The sequence below is a fragment of the Vulpes vulpes genome, chromosome 1 (assembly GCF_048418805.1).
Source record: "Vulpes vulpes isolate BD-2025 chromosome 1, VulVul3, whole genome shotgun sequence".
In the NCBI taxonomy this organism is placed as follows: domain Eukaryota; kingdom Metazoa; phylum Chordata; class Mammalia; order Carnivora; family Canidae; genus Vulpes; species Vulpes vulpes.
This window is the reverse complement of record NC_132780.1, coordinates 121,204,223-121,221,391: the sequence shown is the minus strand read 5'-3', so window position 1 is coordinate 121,221,391 and position 17,169 is coordinate 121,204,223. Positions and strand designations below refer to the sequence as shown.

The 17,169-nt window shown below is 38.3% G+C and overlaps 1 protein-coding gene across 1 annotated transcript in view; it reads left to right on the top strand.

Moving 5' to 3' along the window:
- GPR156 (G protein-coupled receptor 156) overlaps nt 1-17,169 on the top strand; it is an 84,649-nt gene that overhangs the window by 15,058 nt on the left and 52,422 nt on the right. Inside the window, exons 2-3 of the mRNA XM_072724446.1 lie at nt 15,259-15,731; nt 15,990-16,126. Of these exons, the coding sequence (XP_072580547.1) occupies nt 15,639-15,731; nt 15,990-16,126 (230 nt within the window). The 5' untranslated portion in view covers nt 15,259-15,638. The remainder of the gene's footprint in view (nt 1-15,258; nt 15,732-15,989; nt 16,127-17,169) is intronic.

Here is a 17,169-nt window from a genome sequence, read left to right as displayed (position 1 = left end):
CAGATTCCTTGAAAGAAAAAAACTACCAAAGTTCATTCAAGAAATATTAGAGAAAAAAAAGAAAGAAATATTAGAGAATATAAAAGCCCACATCTATTTTTTTTTAAATCTCGGCAGGGACGCCTGGGTGGCTCAGTGATTGAGCATCTGCTTTTGGCTCAGGTCGTGATCCCAGAGTCCTGGGATTGAGTCCTGCATCGGGCTCCCCACAGGGAGCATGCTTCTCCCTCTGCCTGTCTCTGCCCCTCTCTCTGTGTCTCTCATGAATGAATAAATAAAATCTTAAAAAAAAAAAAAGTCTCAGCAAACAAGGAATAGAACTCCCTGCAGTCTCTCCTTGTGCTGTCCTGCCCACTGCTTCTTTGCTGTATTTTCAATACACTTCTGTCTCCTTTGTTCTGCCCTTGGATGAATTCACCACCCACACACCAGCCTCCACTCCATCGCCTCCCCCCCACACATTTGGTGGAGCCCATACAGGGGACCCTCTGCCAGCTTAGGACTTTCCTTAGATTCTCTGGGAATTTCTTGAGACTTCCCCTCAGTGGACCAACTCTAGTACTCCTTGGAGAACTAACCACCTCTGGGAGACATTACTCCTCAGTGAGGTTACAGCCCCAGGGGGAACCAGTGGGACTGCCCTTGCCCGAAAAGAGTAAGGGACTTCCCCTCTTGCACTTTGGAGGAATCCTTCCCTCTGTCTCTTTTCTCTTCTCAGCCCTTCAGAGGTCTAACCCTACTACTCCTCAGACAACTGAAGATCTCTAGCCAAGGCAGCTCCCCGTATGGTATGGAGGTCTGAGGTGAACAGGTCAGACTGCCCATGCCTGACGAGGCAGAGGACCCCTTTCCTGGCCTCTCCCACTCCATTCCCGAGGTCTCCATTCCCAACGTACTCAGCAGTTGGCAGTAGAAGCTCCTCCAGGAATCTGCACACATTGTGGACTAGTTGGGACCCTTTCCTGACACTGGCTCACTCTCAACCACCTTGCTTCTTTCAGCCGTCTGCACCACCACCTGCCACCTGCTTTTTTCCTTTGTTTTTGCAGATCCAGCCACCATCTTGATCTGTAGGCAAAATACATTCCTACTTGTCTGAGTGAATCTAACAATTCCATATACAAATTATGATTCAACAAGGATTCCAGCCCATGCCATCAGAGGATTCCCTACCCCCTAAACCCCATAGACCTGGCCACCAGTGAATTTCACTCACATTGCCAGTCAGCATGTTAATAACTACGCAGAACCCCTGATGGACTGACAAGTTTAGGTAGGGACAGCTCACCCCCGCCCCATCCAGCATGAAACAACTGCAGAAGATGAGACCTTTGCCCAAATGCCAAAGATTTGTTGTTGATCTGTCAAGGGAGAACGCAGGGGCCACTTTTAGGCAACAGGTTTGAGCAATGGAAACCTGAGTAAGATTTTAAAAAGATTAAAAAAAAAAAAAAAGGCCCCCAGCGAATTCACAGGGCTGAATGCAAACGGGTTCACTAGGCAACCCACCTCAAAATATCCATAAGACCTAGCTGACCAATGGGCTACTTACAACTAGGCACAAGAAGATTCCATACATTCCTATACCTCCTCAGTCTCCCCCTTAATTATACCCCTCCATTACCACTGCCTCATAGCAGACAGTCTCCTTTGCTATCCTGCCTCTGATGTCTTGCAGTGTATTCAATGAACTTCTATCTCCATAAGTAAATAAAGAACTTCCTTAACATGATAAAGGGAATCTATGAAAAACCTGCATCTAATACTATATTTACTGATAAAAGACCAAATACTTTCTCCTTAAGTTCAGGAACAACACAAAGATGACTACTCTTACTCATTCTTTCAACATTATCTTGGAGGTCCTAGCCAGTACAATGTAGTAAAAAAAAAAAAAAAAAAAAAAAAAAGTAATAAATGAAAAGCATCCAGTTTGGAAACAAAGAGTTAAAACTCCCTTTATTTGTATGTAACCTGATATTCTATATAGAAAATTCAATGGAATCTACAAAAGAGCTACTAGAACTATTACATAAATTTAGCATGATTGCAAGAATATAGTATCAATATACAAACATCAATTGTGGAGATATATAATGTTAAACAAGGACAATTCAAAGTATAAAATTATAATAGCATAAAAATATGAAATACTTAGGGATATATCTGATAAAAATTATGTAAGAGCTATACACTGAAAACTACAAAACCTTTCTGAGAGAAAAAAGACCTGAATAAATGGAGAGATAGACCCTATTCATGGATGGTATGAATTGAATGTTTGTATCCTCCTCAAGTTCATTTGTTGAAATCTAGTCCTCACTGTGATGGTTATTGGAGGCAGGGCCTTTAGGAAGTAATTCAGTCATGAGGATGGAGCCCATATAAATGGGATTAGTGCCCTTAAAAGAAGAGGCCAGAGATCTAGGTAATTCTCTTTCCATCATGTGAGGATACAAGTCCACCATCTGTAAACTGGAAGAGGGCTCTCACCAGAATTCAACATACTTGTATCATGATCTTCGACTTCCAAGATCATGAGAAATAAATTTCTGCTGTTTATTAGCCAGCCAGTCTATGGTATTTTGTTGTACCAGTCAATCCAAGATAATGGATTAGAAGGCTCAATATTGTTAAAATGTTGATTTTCCTCTAATTCATCTATAGATGTAATGCAATCCTAATCAAAATCCCAGATACTCTTTTTTTTTAAGATTTATTTATTTATTTATGATAGAGAGAGAGAGAGAGAGAGAGAGAGAGGGGCAGAGACACAGGAGGAGGGAGAAGCAGGCTCCATGCCAGGAGCCCAACGTGGGACTCGATCCCGGGACTCCAGGATTGCGCCCTGGGCCAAAGGCAGGGGCTAAACTGCTGAGCCACCCAGGGATCCCCAAAATCCCAGATACTCTTATAGAAATTGATAACTGCATTCTAAAATTCATATGAAAATGTACAGTATTTAGGATAGTCAAAGCAACTTTTTTTTAAGGAACAAAATTGGGACTATTACTACCTGTTCATTATTTTGAATGCAAGAATGCTTTTACATGGGCAGCCCAGGTGGCTTGGCAGTTTAGCACCGCCTTCAGCCCAGGGCGTGATCATGGAAACTGGGGATCGAGTCCCACGTCTGGCTCCCTGCATGGAGCCTGTTTCTCCCTCTGCCTGTGTCTTTGCCTCTCTCTGTCTCTCATGAATAAATAAATAAAATCTTTAAAAAAGAAAAAAAGAATGGTTTTACAAGTCAGGATTTATCAAATTGACACTTTTAAATATTGGCAGTTTATTATATAGAATTTGTACCTCAATAGAGCTGCTTTCTAAAAAAAACTTATGGACAGGAAAATGAGAGTAAATAAATACAATTAAAAAAAAAGAACAAGCTGGAAAAAAACAAAACAAATAGTATATTAGATATTTAATTCACTTATGTCAGTAATTATCTTAAGAATAAAAATACTATTTTAATTAAATAAAATTATTGTATTAAAGAATAAACATTAAAGTGATTATTAAAATATCTTAATTGCTGACAGTGTTTATCATAGCCTTTATCATCTTATTTTACCACACTTTATGGGTAGCCACAAAGAAATATTTGATTTATGAGAACAGTATAAAGAAAAACAATTAAAAACTTTTTTCTCAACACTAAAAGAAAAAAAAATCCAGGTTAAAAATGGGCAGAGGACCTTCTTAGATATTTTTCCAAAAAAAAACATATAGAGAGCCAACAGGCACATGAAAATATTCTCAGCATCACTCATCATCAGGGAACTGCAAATAGAAACTACAATTAGGTATCACCTCACACCAGTCAAAATGGCTAGTATCAAAAAGACAAGAAATAACATGTATTGGTGAGGACATGGAGAAAAAGGAACCCTCATGCACTGCTGGTGAGAATGTAAATTGGTGGAACCACTGTGAAAAATAGCATAGGGTTTCCTCAAAAAATTAAAAATAGACATACCATACAATCTAGTAATTCTTTTACTGGGTACTTACCAAAGAAAATGAAAACGCTCATGGAAAGATATATGCACCCCTGTTTTATTGCAGAATTATTACAATAGCCAAGTTATGGAAGCAATCTAAGTGTCCATCAATAGATAAATAGATTAGATAGATTATCTATTAAAAAGATATATATATATATATATATATAGTTACACATTTATACAATGGAATATTACTCAGCCATAAAAAGAATGGAATCTTGCCATTTGTGATAATATGGTCGGAGCTAGAGGGCATTATGCTAAGTGAAATAAGTTAGAGAAAGACAAATACCATATGATTTCACTTATGTGTAGAATCTAAAAAACAAAACGAACAAATAAAAAAAGAAGAAACAGACCCACAAAGAGAACAAACATGGTTGCCAGAGAGGAGGTGGGTAGGAAGACAAGCAAAATGGGTGAAGGGGAGTGGGAGGTGCAGGTTTTCAGTTATGGAAACCATGGGAATGAAAGGTACTGCATAGAGAGTATATAGTCCATGGTATTGTAATAATGTTGTATGATAACTACATTTGTGGTGAGCATGGAGGATAGAGTTGTGGAATCACTATGTTGTATGCCTGAAACTAATGTAACACTGTACGTCAACTATACTAAAATAAAAACAAACAAAAGATTTCTTTTATCCTGGCTTGAGCTGAGTTGTAGTTTGAAATTAACCGCTTCACTTGGGTTGATTAAGGTTTATGGGGATGGTGGATGGATGGCCTGTGATTTTACATGTAAAATACTACACATTTGTATGTTTCTCAGGAGAAGGTCTATAGTTTTTGTCAGTATCTCATGTCTAAAAAAAATAAGAATCTTGATTTGAAGAATGAAAAAACTGAGTGCTGTTCTAAGTGTCTAATTTCTTAATAGTATTTCTCTGAAATTAAATTCTAGCGAACAAGTCAAATGACTTGATCTGTAAATGTGTACATGAGCCTCATCACAGCAGCTTAGAGTAACAAATTACAGGTTATTCCAAGGGTTTGTGTTGTTTAAACTTTGATGAAAGCCCTGTATTTCCTTTAGTTAGATTGTGATTCTCATGGTATGGTTCCCACACCAGTAGCTGCAGCATCACCTGCGAATTTACTAGAAATGCAAATTCTCAGGCCCTACCAAATCAGGAAACTCTGATTTGGAGGAGGTAGGGGCCAGCAATCAGTGTTTTTAAAGGAGCTCTCTAAGTTACTCTGATACACACTGAAGTTTGATACCCATTGTATTAAACTATACCTAGAAAACCCCATTCTCTACCACCTGCTTCCAGGCCAAGTTCAGGACAGTTTGTTAAGCAGAAGTGGGTGCAGAAGGGACAGTCTAGTTTGATGGCTTATGTTTTCCATCTCTTTATCCTCCCAGAGCCAAAATTGTTCTCACATGAGTATATCGGGTTGTGCAGCAACACTGAACAACAGTTTAGAGAAAATCAGTGTCTAACTGAAGAAATTTAAAGACACAGCATGAAAGTTCACTCATAAAAATTCTGACCTGGAGGCTTTTCAGAGAAAAGTCTCAGTAAATGCAACAGCCTTGGAACTCCACTTCTTTTGAGGAGGAGAATATTCAGTCTCCCAAACTGACTGAACCTCAGGAACAAAGTTTTGTTTACCCTTTTCTAGTTGTGTGGCACCCTCACAAATGTCCTTTAAAGGAGTGTTCAGTATCACACCATTGGCTCTGTTTGCAAAGTAAGTTAAAGAGTTCACTCAGCCTTATGTTCTGAGTACCCAAACGGAGAGGTCTTAGCTATAGCAGCATAAAACTTGAGCTGCCTAAATCTAGCCTGTGAAATGTCAGATGACCATTCTCAGGTCTTTGTTACCTTCTGAAGCTTGATTTGTTGTGACACCTTACTGTTTTGTTGATGAATAATGGCATAGAGCACTTCACAGCAGTTCTCATTAAAGGAGGGCAGCCAAGTGGAATTCATTCTTGGCTCTTAATAGTTTTCAAATGAGAATTTTATTGCATATTAATGAGCACCAATTGACATTTGTGACTGTTTTTTATGGAAATCATGCATGTATAATTTGCATAATAGTACCTAAGTGTTTTAGGTAACAATGCAACTCTGAGAAGTTAGTAACGGTTTTAGTATGTTGTTTTTTGATTTTTTTTTTTTTTTGGTGTAATTCCCAGCTCCAGCCCCTGGCAATAGTGTTGGAATATTAACAGATCTCTAAGATTCGTCTGTAAGGGGTCTCTAGGACCTGTCTATAAGGCGGTAATGACTCACTGCTCAGTTTATGTGGTTGTGTCTGTACTGAGAGCAGAGAGTCAGCAAAACACATCAGGACAGGGGTCTAAAAGCAGGAGATGCTCCCACTGTAGTGAGAAGGTGTTCTAGCCTTCCTTGAATCAAACCTCCTGCTTCTTCTGAGTTATAGGAATATCTATATGATCCTGAGGATTGTTCCTAGAAATCTAGGACTTCTAAACTCTGTGATGTTTGTAAATATCTCTGGGTCCATTTCAACAAATGTGTATTGTCACCTACTATGTACCAGACATTGTGCTAGGTGCCAGAGCAAGGACATGTTGTTCCCTGCTGCATCCTTAGCTCTTAGCACAGTGACTATTGCATAATAGTTGATCGATCTGTATTTGTTGAATTAATGAACATGTCTTCTACCACTGGGGATATATAATTCATTATTCTTACAGAATCTGATTGTAAATATGGTATAAAGGTCGTTACTTAGAAGATATATTAATGATTCAGGACTTGGAATTCTGTTAGGATATTTAGAGAAACAAGATAAGTAACCTCAGTTATGCATCCTCAAGTCTTCCTTATAAATAACCCTTTTGTATCATGGAAATAAGCCACTATTTATTGATGATCTAGTATGTATTAGTTATATTTGCATACATCCTATACATCATATGATTTAATCATCAGCAAAACCTATGAGGTGTAGATAGTATTATCTTCCTTTCATTGAGGAGGCAGCTAAGAATTGGAGAAGTGACTAGCCTAAGGCACCACAAATAGAAAATGATGTTTCTGAGACTTAAATTCAGCCTCAGCTTTGTCCATTCCAGTGCTACTTATTACTGCCAATGGTCCAAGGATATGTGAAGTGAAACCAAATTCCCAAGTACTGGGATGGGGAGTTGAATTTGCCCAGAGGCCCTGGGATGTGCCCAGTATTCAGTTGACCTACGTTTATAGTAAACTTACTACTTACAACACCTATATCCTGTGGGGGACCCAATCCAATAGCCAGCCTGATTCAATATAATTCTATCAAGTAGCCAGTTAATAGTAAAGGGAGAAATCAGGTTTTAGTAGAGGAAAAGTTGTAAGTAATATGAAACTAAAGATTCAGTAGTATCTTCTATAATGTTGAGTAAAAATGTCCTCCAGATTTCAGAAAGATCACTAAATGTGGGCTGGGAAGCACAGGAGGAAAGAGGCTTTGGGACATTAGGAAAGAACGGTGGTATAGTTCAAGAATGTATACAAATCACAAGGATTCCAAAGCTCTGCTTTCTCTGAAATCCACACCAGACTAAGGGAGTGAATCAAGTCCACTCCCCCTCCTCACTCCCTGCCTATCTCCCAACCCTGCCAAGGGACACCCAGTGATTCCATTCTGCTTTTAAAATCCCCTGAGAGGGATGTGTTTGCACCAGCCATCTCTCCCCTGACCTTTCCTCCAGTGAATCAAGACTCCCTACATAAGCCCTGCCCCCGGGTCCTTTTGGGATGATCATTCAGAAACCAAGTATGTGGAAAACTTAATTGGAGGAACTTCAAAGACTTCAAAAAGAAACTTTCCATCTCTCCCTTTTTTATAAGGCAAATCTGAGGTTCTGAGAAGCAGATTAATTCAATCTTTACACTGCTGGGGAAAAAAACATATAAGTTCTTCCAAAATTTATAATCTCCCAAGAGAATATTCTTTCTTCTTCTGATGTGTTCCTTTTCTCTCTTGGACCTCCTCCACAGGTTTCTAACGACAGCCCTAGAGTTCTTACCCCTATGATCCTGCCTGCTTCCCCAAGTCCAGGCCTTGCCCAGCTGTCCTAAATATGGGAAAGGCCGACCACAAGTTCCTTTGAAGGTTTTTAAAGCAGTATAGAGAAGTATTGAACTTGAGAGACCTAGATTTTCTTTGTACACTAGGTGATCCTGAGCCTCTCAACCTCTGAGGGCTACTTCCTCACCCATAAAGTGAAGAGGTTGGACTTCATGATAACTATAAATATTGCGAGGTCTATTTTGCCCCCCTGTCCCCTCCCCCTTGTTCTTTTCCTCCTCTTATATATAATGCTTTTATTTTTCATTGTTTCTTTTTGAAAATAATCTAATGACCTATGTGGGATTTCATCTCTATTATACAAAAGGTAACACACCATATATGTTGTGTTGCATCTTGCTTTAAAAAAAAAAAAAGAATCTGTCCTGGAAATCAGCAGTACATAGATAGCTTCTCATTCTTTTTCAAAAATGGAGATATTCCTCATTTTAAAAAACTAAATATTATACAAAAGCAATAGTATGCTTTTTCTCAGGAGGTGAGGGTACTGGTGGGTGGGAAGAATGATATGGAAAGAATATGCCAAGGTGTTAGTATTTAATTCTGGGTGTTCAGGGTGCCTGGGTGGCTCAGTTGGTTGAGCGTCTTTCTTTGGCTTGGGTCATGATCTCAGGGTCCTCTGTGATCAAGCCCTGCATTGAGCTCCCTGCTCAGCAGGGAGTCTGCTTCTCCATCTCCCTCTGTGTGTGTTCTATCTATCTATCTATCTATCTATCTATCTATCTATCTATCTATCATCTATCTATCTATCTCAAATAAATAAAACCTTTAAAAACATTCTGGGTGTTTGATATTTTCTTCCTTGTACTTTTCTGAGTTTCATAAATATATATGAATTTAAAAGAAATTTTAAATGCAGCTGCACACAAGAACAGCAAAGGAAAACTTTCAGGAATCACTGAAATATGAATATCTAATAGAATTAGATCAAAGAGGAAAAGTTCAGGGAGGATGTTCATGAGAAGATTCTGTAGATGGTGGAGCTGGGCCTAAACAGAGAGCTCTAAACACTCTATGAGGGTTACCTAACATGTGAGAAATTGCTGATGAAAAGGGAAGAAGCAAACCCTCCCAAAACTTTGTTTTCTTAACTGATCATTGTCAGATGACTCTGGATATTCTCTTCAAGAACAGGAGAGAGATTACTATAGAGAACTGTCATAATTTTCACTGTGGAATTAACCTTTGATATTTTTATTTATGTGGCCAACATGGCAACCTCATTTAAAATTGCTTCATTACACCTGTGACATTTCCAAATACTCTTGCCCTGATCTACCTTTTCCTGCATTGTCTTTAACATCTTCAATAGCTAATTTATTTATTGGCTAATTAATTAATACTATTAGCTAATTATTAACACTGATTATTGTTTTGATATCCCCCATTATAATATGAATTCTCTAAAGATAGGCATATTTCTTTTGTGCACCAGTGTATTTCAGATGCCTATAACAGTACCTGTTACATTGTTAGTGTTCAAAAAAGATTAACTGAATGAATATTAGCAACAGAGTTTTGGGGGAAAGGGGATGTGTAAACATAGAGTTCTGCATTAATGTATATGCCACTTTCCTTTTCACATTCATCTCATTGCTTCATGGCCCTGAAAGCCTTTTAGGATTCAGCTTATTGTTGATAATGAAGTCACCAAGTCAACTAGCAATGAGAATATGAACCAAGGCAGTTGTGTTTGAAAAACGAGAGGGTAGAGAGGATATGAGTGTAAAGGAGAATTTGGTATATGTGTATTTTTGCAGTAGGTACATGCTTATAAGCATAGCTTTAAAAAATAACAAAACAGGGCATCCCAGGTGGCTCAACAGTTTAGCGCTGCCGTCAGCCTAGGGCCTGATCCAGGAGACCCAGGATTGAGTCCTGTGTGAGGCTCCTGCATGGAGCCTGCTTCTCCCTCTGCCTGTGTCTCTGCCTCTCTCTCTCTCTCCTCTCTGTGTATTTTCATGAATAAATAAATAAAATCTTAAAAACAATAACAAAACACTTTTTTACATTAACCAGTACATTTACCGTTTCCAGCACCTTTCATTCCTTTATACAGATCCAGATTTGCATCTGGATACATAACATTTTTTCTGCTGCCTGAGGAACTTCCTCTAATATTTCTTATAGTACATGTCTCTCAGTTTTTCTTTGTCTCAAAATGTCTTTTTTTTAAAAAAAAAAAAAAAAAACTTTTCACTGAAACACATTTTCACTGGGTATTATATTCTGGGTTGACTTTATTTTTCTTTCATTACTTTAAGATATCTTTCAGTTCTCTTATGGTTTACATAATTTCAAATTATGTTGTCTTACTGTTATTCCTCTGTACATAATCTAGCTGCAGCTAAGATTTTATCTTTGAGTTTTCACTAATTTCCTTAGAATGTGCATTAGTGTATGTATGCGTATTTTAACATTTATTCTGCTCAGGTTTTGGTTGAGCTTCTTGGATCTATAGGTATATACTTTTTAATCAAATACAAACATTTTTTGTCATTTCTTTCAAATACTTTTTTCTATTTCCCCCCTCTCCCACCTTTATTCCCTAGGATCCAATTACATGTATATTAGACCACTTGCTATTCTATAAGTCACTGAGGCTATGTCCATTTTTATCAATTGTTTTTCTCTCTCTGCTTCATTTTGGATAATTTCTAATGCTTTGCCTTTAACCAGTATTTTATTTTTGTAGTGTCTAATCTGTTGTATTTTTACTTTCAGGATTAATTTTGTATTTTTACTTTCAGGATTAATTTTTATCACTAGAATTCTATTTGGGTCTTTTTTATATTCACTTCTCCCCTAATTTTGCTCATGTTCTGCTTCATTTCTTTGATCATACTTATAATAGTTGTTTTAAGATCCTTGTGTGCTAATTATATCATTTCTGTATTTGTTTTTATAGATTTTTTATTTTTTTAAATATTTATTTATTTTAGAGAGAGAGAGTGGGAGGATGGAGGAGCAGTGGGAGAGGGACAGAGAGAATCTTAAGCAGACTTTTCACTGAACACAGAGCCCACCATGGAGCTCAGTCTCACAACCCTGAGATCAAGACCTGAGCTGAAATCAAGAGTTAGATCCTTAATCAACTGAGCCATTCAGCCCCAATTGATTTTTTTAATGTATGGTTGTAGATCATATTTTTTATTCTTTGCATGCCCAGTAATTTTTTATTGGATGATGGACATTTTTAATTTTATGTTTTTGAGTGCTGCATCCTGTATTCCTTTTTAAATGGCATTGGGTTGTGTCCTGGAAAACAGTTCAATTTTTTATGGATCAGTCCAGTTTTTTGTTTTTGTTTTTTTTGTGTGTGTGTGTGTGATCCTTTTGAGGCTTTCTTTTAAGCCTTATTAGGGCATATCCTCCCAAAAGACTAGAGTCCAGTAGTACCTAGACTAGATTAGCTTCTAGGGTTTAGTTCCACTACTAAGATATGATAGTACTGAGGATTCTATCCAATGTCTTATATAATATGAGGTTTCTCCACTCTGGCTGATGAGAACACAAAGTATTTCCAGCCCTGTGTGAGCTCCAGGAATTGTTCAGCAACTGCCTAGCAGTGGCTGTCTTCCATTTCAAGTAGTTGCCTCTCATTCATGCCTAGTTCAGTACTCAGCAAAAGACTGAGAAGCTACCCTGCAGATTTCCAAAGGCCTCTCTCTCTTTGTATTTCTTTCTTCTTCATTTCTCCGCCTCACAAATTCTATCTGCTTTGACCTCCCCAAACTCCAATCTGTTCTCATTACTTCAGCAAGACTTAGGCTATGTTTGGGTTTCCTTCCTGGGATGTAGCCTAGAAACTGCCTCCAGGCAATAACTTTAGGTCAATTATAATCATTGAAAGAATATTTTTTATATTTCACTGTATGTATGTCAGCCAGTTGTAGGGTCCACCTCATTTGTTTTCCAAGTTCTATATCTGCTATCCAGTGTCTGAAAAGGGCAGTTTCATATATTTTGTCTAGTTTTCAAATAGTTTACAGTAAGAAGGCAATTCCTCTAGCAGTTAACTCTTCATGAAGCAGAAGTCCCATCAACTGCACAACTTTTTAAAAGACAGTAGTTGTAGGACTAGTTTTTCAATGGCCAGAAATAATGTATAGAAGAATAGAAGGGATTTTATAGAAAGACATGGGGGACCTTTCAAAGTCATGAATCTGTAAAAGACTATCTTGCACTCGAGATGTAGCTAATGCAACGTCTGCTTTCCTGATCGTAATAACTGGACAGGACTGTAATCTGCCAAATAAATTGTAAGCCCCACCCATGTGTGGTCTTGGGTCTGGCCTAGACAGTTTACTTCTGGAGATTTTATGTATGGGGGCAAGGGCAAGGATTGCTGTTGGAGGAATCTAGCAAATCTTTCTTTTTGTGCCTTACGTCCTGTATCTATCTTGTTGTCAAATCCCTCACCATTATCCTATTTGGCACACTATTCCCCACTCAATTTCCCAGTCACTCAACACTTTTTGAAATCATTCAACTCTCCTCTCAGTGACTAAGCCATTCACTGTTTCACCAGATCCTCGTTTCTGAATCTCTAAATGTGTGCTAATGTTGGAGTTGAATGCCAGCTCTATGGCAGTATCATGGTATATGAGTTCCTACACTAGATATCTATGGACTGAATGGGGACCTAGCTCTCAAAGTTCCATGACAGCGATTTCAGTCTGTCCAAGGGAACCATTGGAATTTATCCCGCAGGAAATTTGTGTTCATATAGACTACCCCATCATGTTCATAGAATCTCCCAAAGATAATTTGAGCTTAAGATTGTTAGCACTTCTAGGATCCAGTGTCAACTAAGGTTTCTCAACTTTAGCATTATTGGCATTTGAAGCTGGATAACTCTATGTTGTTTGGACTATCCTATAAATTGTGGGATGTTTAGCAGCATCCCTGGCCTCTATCTACTGATGTCAGTAGCACCCTGTCTCAGTTTTGATAATCATAATATCCAGACATTGCCAAATATTCTCTGCAAAATTGTTTCCCTTGAAAAATACTGCTATAGAGACATTATTATGTGCCATACTCCAGGGAACTCATAGAAGTTAAGCTCAGGGAACTTAACATGAAGAAACCCATCAGGCCATTTGGTATCCTCTTAGAAGAGGTCAGTTTTGAGAGTTTTCCCATCTATGGTAGACACTGGATGGACATGGACCTTGGAACGTAAACTCCTATGTTCAAGTGCTGCCTCTGCAAATGTGAATCCAGGTTCTCTACCTCTTTGCTCTTCAATTTCCTTATTTGAAAAGGAGGAATGGGGGAAGCCTGGGTATCTCAGCATCTGTTTTTGGCTCAGGGTGTGATACTGGTCTGGGGAGTGAGTCCCACATTGGGCTCTCTGTGAGGAGACTGCTTCTCCCTCTGTCTGTGTCTCTGCCTCTCTCTGTGTCTCTCATGAATAAATAAATAAAATATTTTAAAAATGAAGATGAGGAATGGTGTTGTTTACCTTACATGACATTGTTGTATTAAGGATAAGATTTTATACACACACACACACACACACACACTCTGATGTATACTTCTATATGATGTAAGGATAAACTAGTATGAACTTAACAATGGTTAAAATATAGGTATATTTATTTTCCAGTATGATTAAAAGGGCAATATAGGAAAAATAAATATTTCAGCCTATCATGCATAACCTCTCTTTGGCTTATAATTATCATTGTCTGCTAGAAAATTCCATAGGGGATGTCTAAGTTTAAAAAGAGGAAAAGGAAAAAAAGTAGTCTTAGCAGCAATAAAATTTCAACCAAATTAGGATGCAAATAGCCATGTTTGTATATTTAGTTCTTAATTTTGCATTCAGTGATTGGACAGTCTGTACAAGAATTTAAATGTCTTGAAGGGAGATAGTGGCTTTTAGTTCTCTTGGGATTTCATTGTAATGAACCTGGTAAATAATTCAGGAACATATGAGAGGCCAATGAATGGGCAACACCTGGTGCTATATTGTTCATGCCTAAGCATGCAGAATCCAAAGATGGCATTCTATACCTGTCACTATTGTTCTGGCTTAAACACAAGTTCTATGTTCAGTGGCTATTGAAATAATAATAATTGATATTTTTCCTATTTCAATTTTCCTCCATAATAAAAAAAAACTTTGCTAAGCTGTTTCAGAAACATAAAACAGAAGTGGCACCCTCCTTTAAGTTCCTATTGGTAAAATTTGCAATCTATTTTCTCTATCGAGGGGTAGATTGCTTTAAAGAATCAGGAACAGGTCTACCTTTTCTGCTGAGGCTAATCTGAGCCTTTCTGCATTTCTACTTTTTTTCTGTAAATAGAAATTCTTTTTAGATCACAGTATTTATATTGCAAGTATCTTCTAAGAGAATAACACTGTCCTCTGGCCACCCACTCACTCTAGAAAATTCCTAGAGCTTCGCAATTTCCCTCCCTATTACCTGAGTAAATTCTCCCACTTCTAATAGTCTACAAATGTGAAAACAAACAAAACCTCTTGGCAAAGGGCTTGTGTATCATTCTAGACCCCGGCTGCCTGGACATAGAAGGTTTCTCCACTCACTGAGTGAACAAGAACTCCAATGACTGAAAGAGATTTCATGCAGACAGCATGGGGCATCCAAGGCCACTGCCACTCAGGATCAGACACAGCTTAAGCCATGAGTTGCATGGAAAGATCTTGGAAGGACAGGGGATTTTGCAGTAGGGAAAAAAAGAAGATGGACCTCACATGTTTAAACTACAGTTCTTATAGGGCTAGGTCAAAAAAAGGATCTGGAAAGATCTGGAAAGAAACTGTTGAACTTTATAAATGGTTAGATGAGCTTTGTCTTTGTTTTTAAAATGTTTTTATTATAGAGGCTTAAAAATATATTGATTTAAATATATGTTAAGCCATTGTTATATATAATAAAGTACATATATAAAATAAAAATATAACTGTATAATTAAAACATATAAAATAATATTAAACCTCTGCAATAAACCATTTATATGTTAATATATAATATATTACTTTGTATTATATATGTTTTATATATTAATGTGTGTGTATATATATGTGTGTGCGTGTATGTGTGTGTATATATATATATATATACGCATATATATATATACGCATGTGTGTGCGTGTATGTGTGTGTGTATATATATATATATATATATATACACACACACAGACATAATTTGTTTGTTAACAGGTTTAATTGCCTTCCTTTCCTTCTGGACCTGTGTGAGAGTACTTGGAGCGGTGACTGCCATCTGGTGGCAAGCCAGAATCATCACTTTGTGTAATCTAATGGTTACTAAGATGCCCACTCTTGACTCACATGGTATGCACTGCCAGCAAGGCACAAGAGGAGCCTGGAGGGTGTCTGATGAAGGAGACTAGTGAAATAACCCTTCGCTTCCACCTGAACAAGTTGTTCATCCCAGAATCTGAGCCAAGAGCCAGATCCAAAATGGTGCCTATAAAGAAAAGATTTGAATTGTTCTTGTGCTTTAGTCTAAGATCTGCTGGTTAACAACCAGCAGGTAACCAAGACTGAATAAGTGCACACCAAAAGGGGCACGTGATGACATGGAGCCTGAAATAAACTGTTCCGAATTGTGTGACAGTTTTCCTGGCCAGGAGCTGGATCGGAGTCCTCTTCATAATCTCTGCAGGACAATTGTGAGTGAATAGTCATAGAATGTCAGGGCTCTCAGATATACATGTTGTTCTTATTGTTGTTACTATTAGTGGTGGTGGTACAGTGGTAGTGGTGATGGAGGGGGAGAAGGAGGAAATGAAGAGGAGGAAGAGGGGGAGGAGGGGAAGGAAATGTTCATACAGGACATATATTTCCCAGCTTTGGGGATGATGGGGCAGTTCATGTTTGATCTATAAAAGAGTCTCATTCCTAATAGCTTCTCTTTATTTTATTCTCAGACCTCTTCCCACTACAGCGGTAAGACCATTTCTTCATTATCTCCTGTCCTCTTGGGTATTGTTTGGACCTTTCTCAGCTGTGGACTTCTTCTAATAGTCTTCTTTCTTGGCTTCACCATTCGCTGCAGGAATAACAGGTAAGCAGCCCCATACCTAGTTTCTCATCCTCATTGGCCTGAATCATGAATCCCAAAGTGTTAGTATCATTTTGACATCATGAGCTAGTAGGTAGTATCAGTAAAGCTTTTCTCCTACTGTGGCACTAACTATGTGAGAAGTTCCCCTGAAATCATCCTGGCCTTGCAGTACAGTTTCCTCTTCAGGAAAAAAAATCTAACCCAGTATTGTGGCAACTACTACAAGAATATCCAAATAGGAGAATGAAGAGTCTCTCCTCATAAAAGAAAGTATGATCCTTCTGAGAAAATTACATATCTGGAGTTTGTTGTTTGTTTAATCAGTTTAAGGATAGACTTTAATGATTCATTAGTTGCATGTAACACCCAGTGCTCATCACAACAAGTGCCCTCCTAATGCCCATCACCCAGTTACCCCATACCTCCTCCCCTCTCCCCTCCAGGAACCCTCAGTTTGTTTCCTAGATTTATGAGTCTCTTATGGTTTTCCTGCTTCTATCTCTGTTTTCATCATAGAAAATGAGGTATTTGTATTAAAAACAGAGAGCATGTAGAGAAATATTCCAAAGCAACATTAGAGTCTGTGGTAAATATGATTGGAACCAGACTAGGTGGGCTAAGGTTTCTGAAAAATAGTGAAGCCCTACTACTTGGCTATTCTGTTAGATAAGTTCTGGCTGGTTAGAAGGTCACTGGCTCATCAGGGTAAGTATCCATGGCTCCCAGGGCTGGCAAAAGAAACTAAATGAAGACTTTTTCTGAGGGGAGTTGCAAAATTCCGTCTTCACTGTACTTGGATTCTTCCTTCAGGGCCCACCCTACCTCTCCCACACCAACACTCTTTACCATCATCCTGCCCCTACTGTCCCAGGCTGCAACCTGGGAAGCCCTGCTCCAACTCTCTCTTTGTGGCTCACAGCTAAATTCTGGATGGAGCCCACATCAGATTTCAACCTCTCAGAGGGGTCAAACTTGTCTAGCCCCACTTCAGCCTTATACTTTGTGATGATCACCTGTGTTCCATTGCCTGGGTTTGACACTCA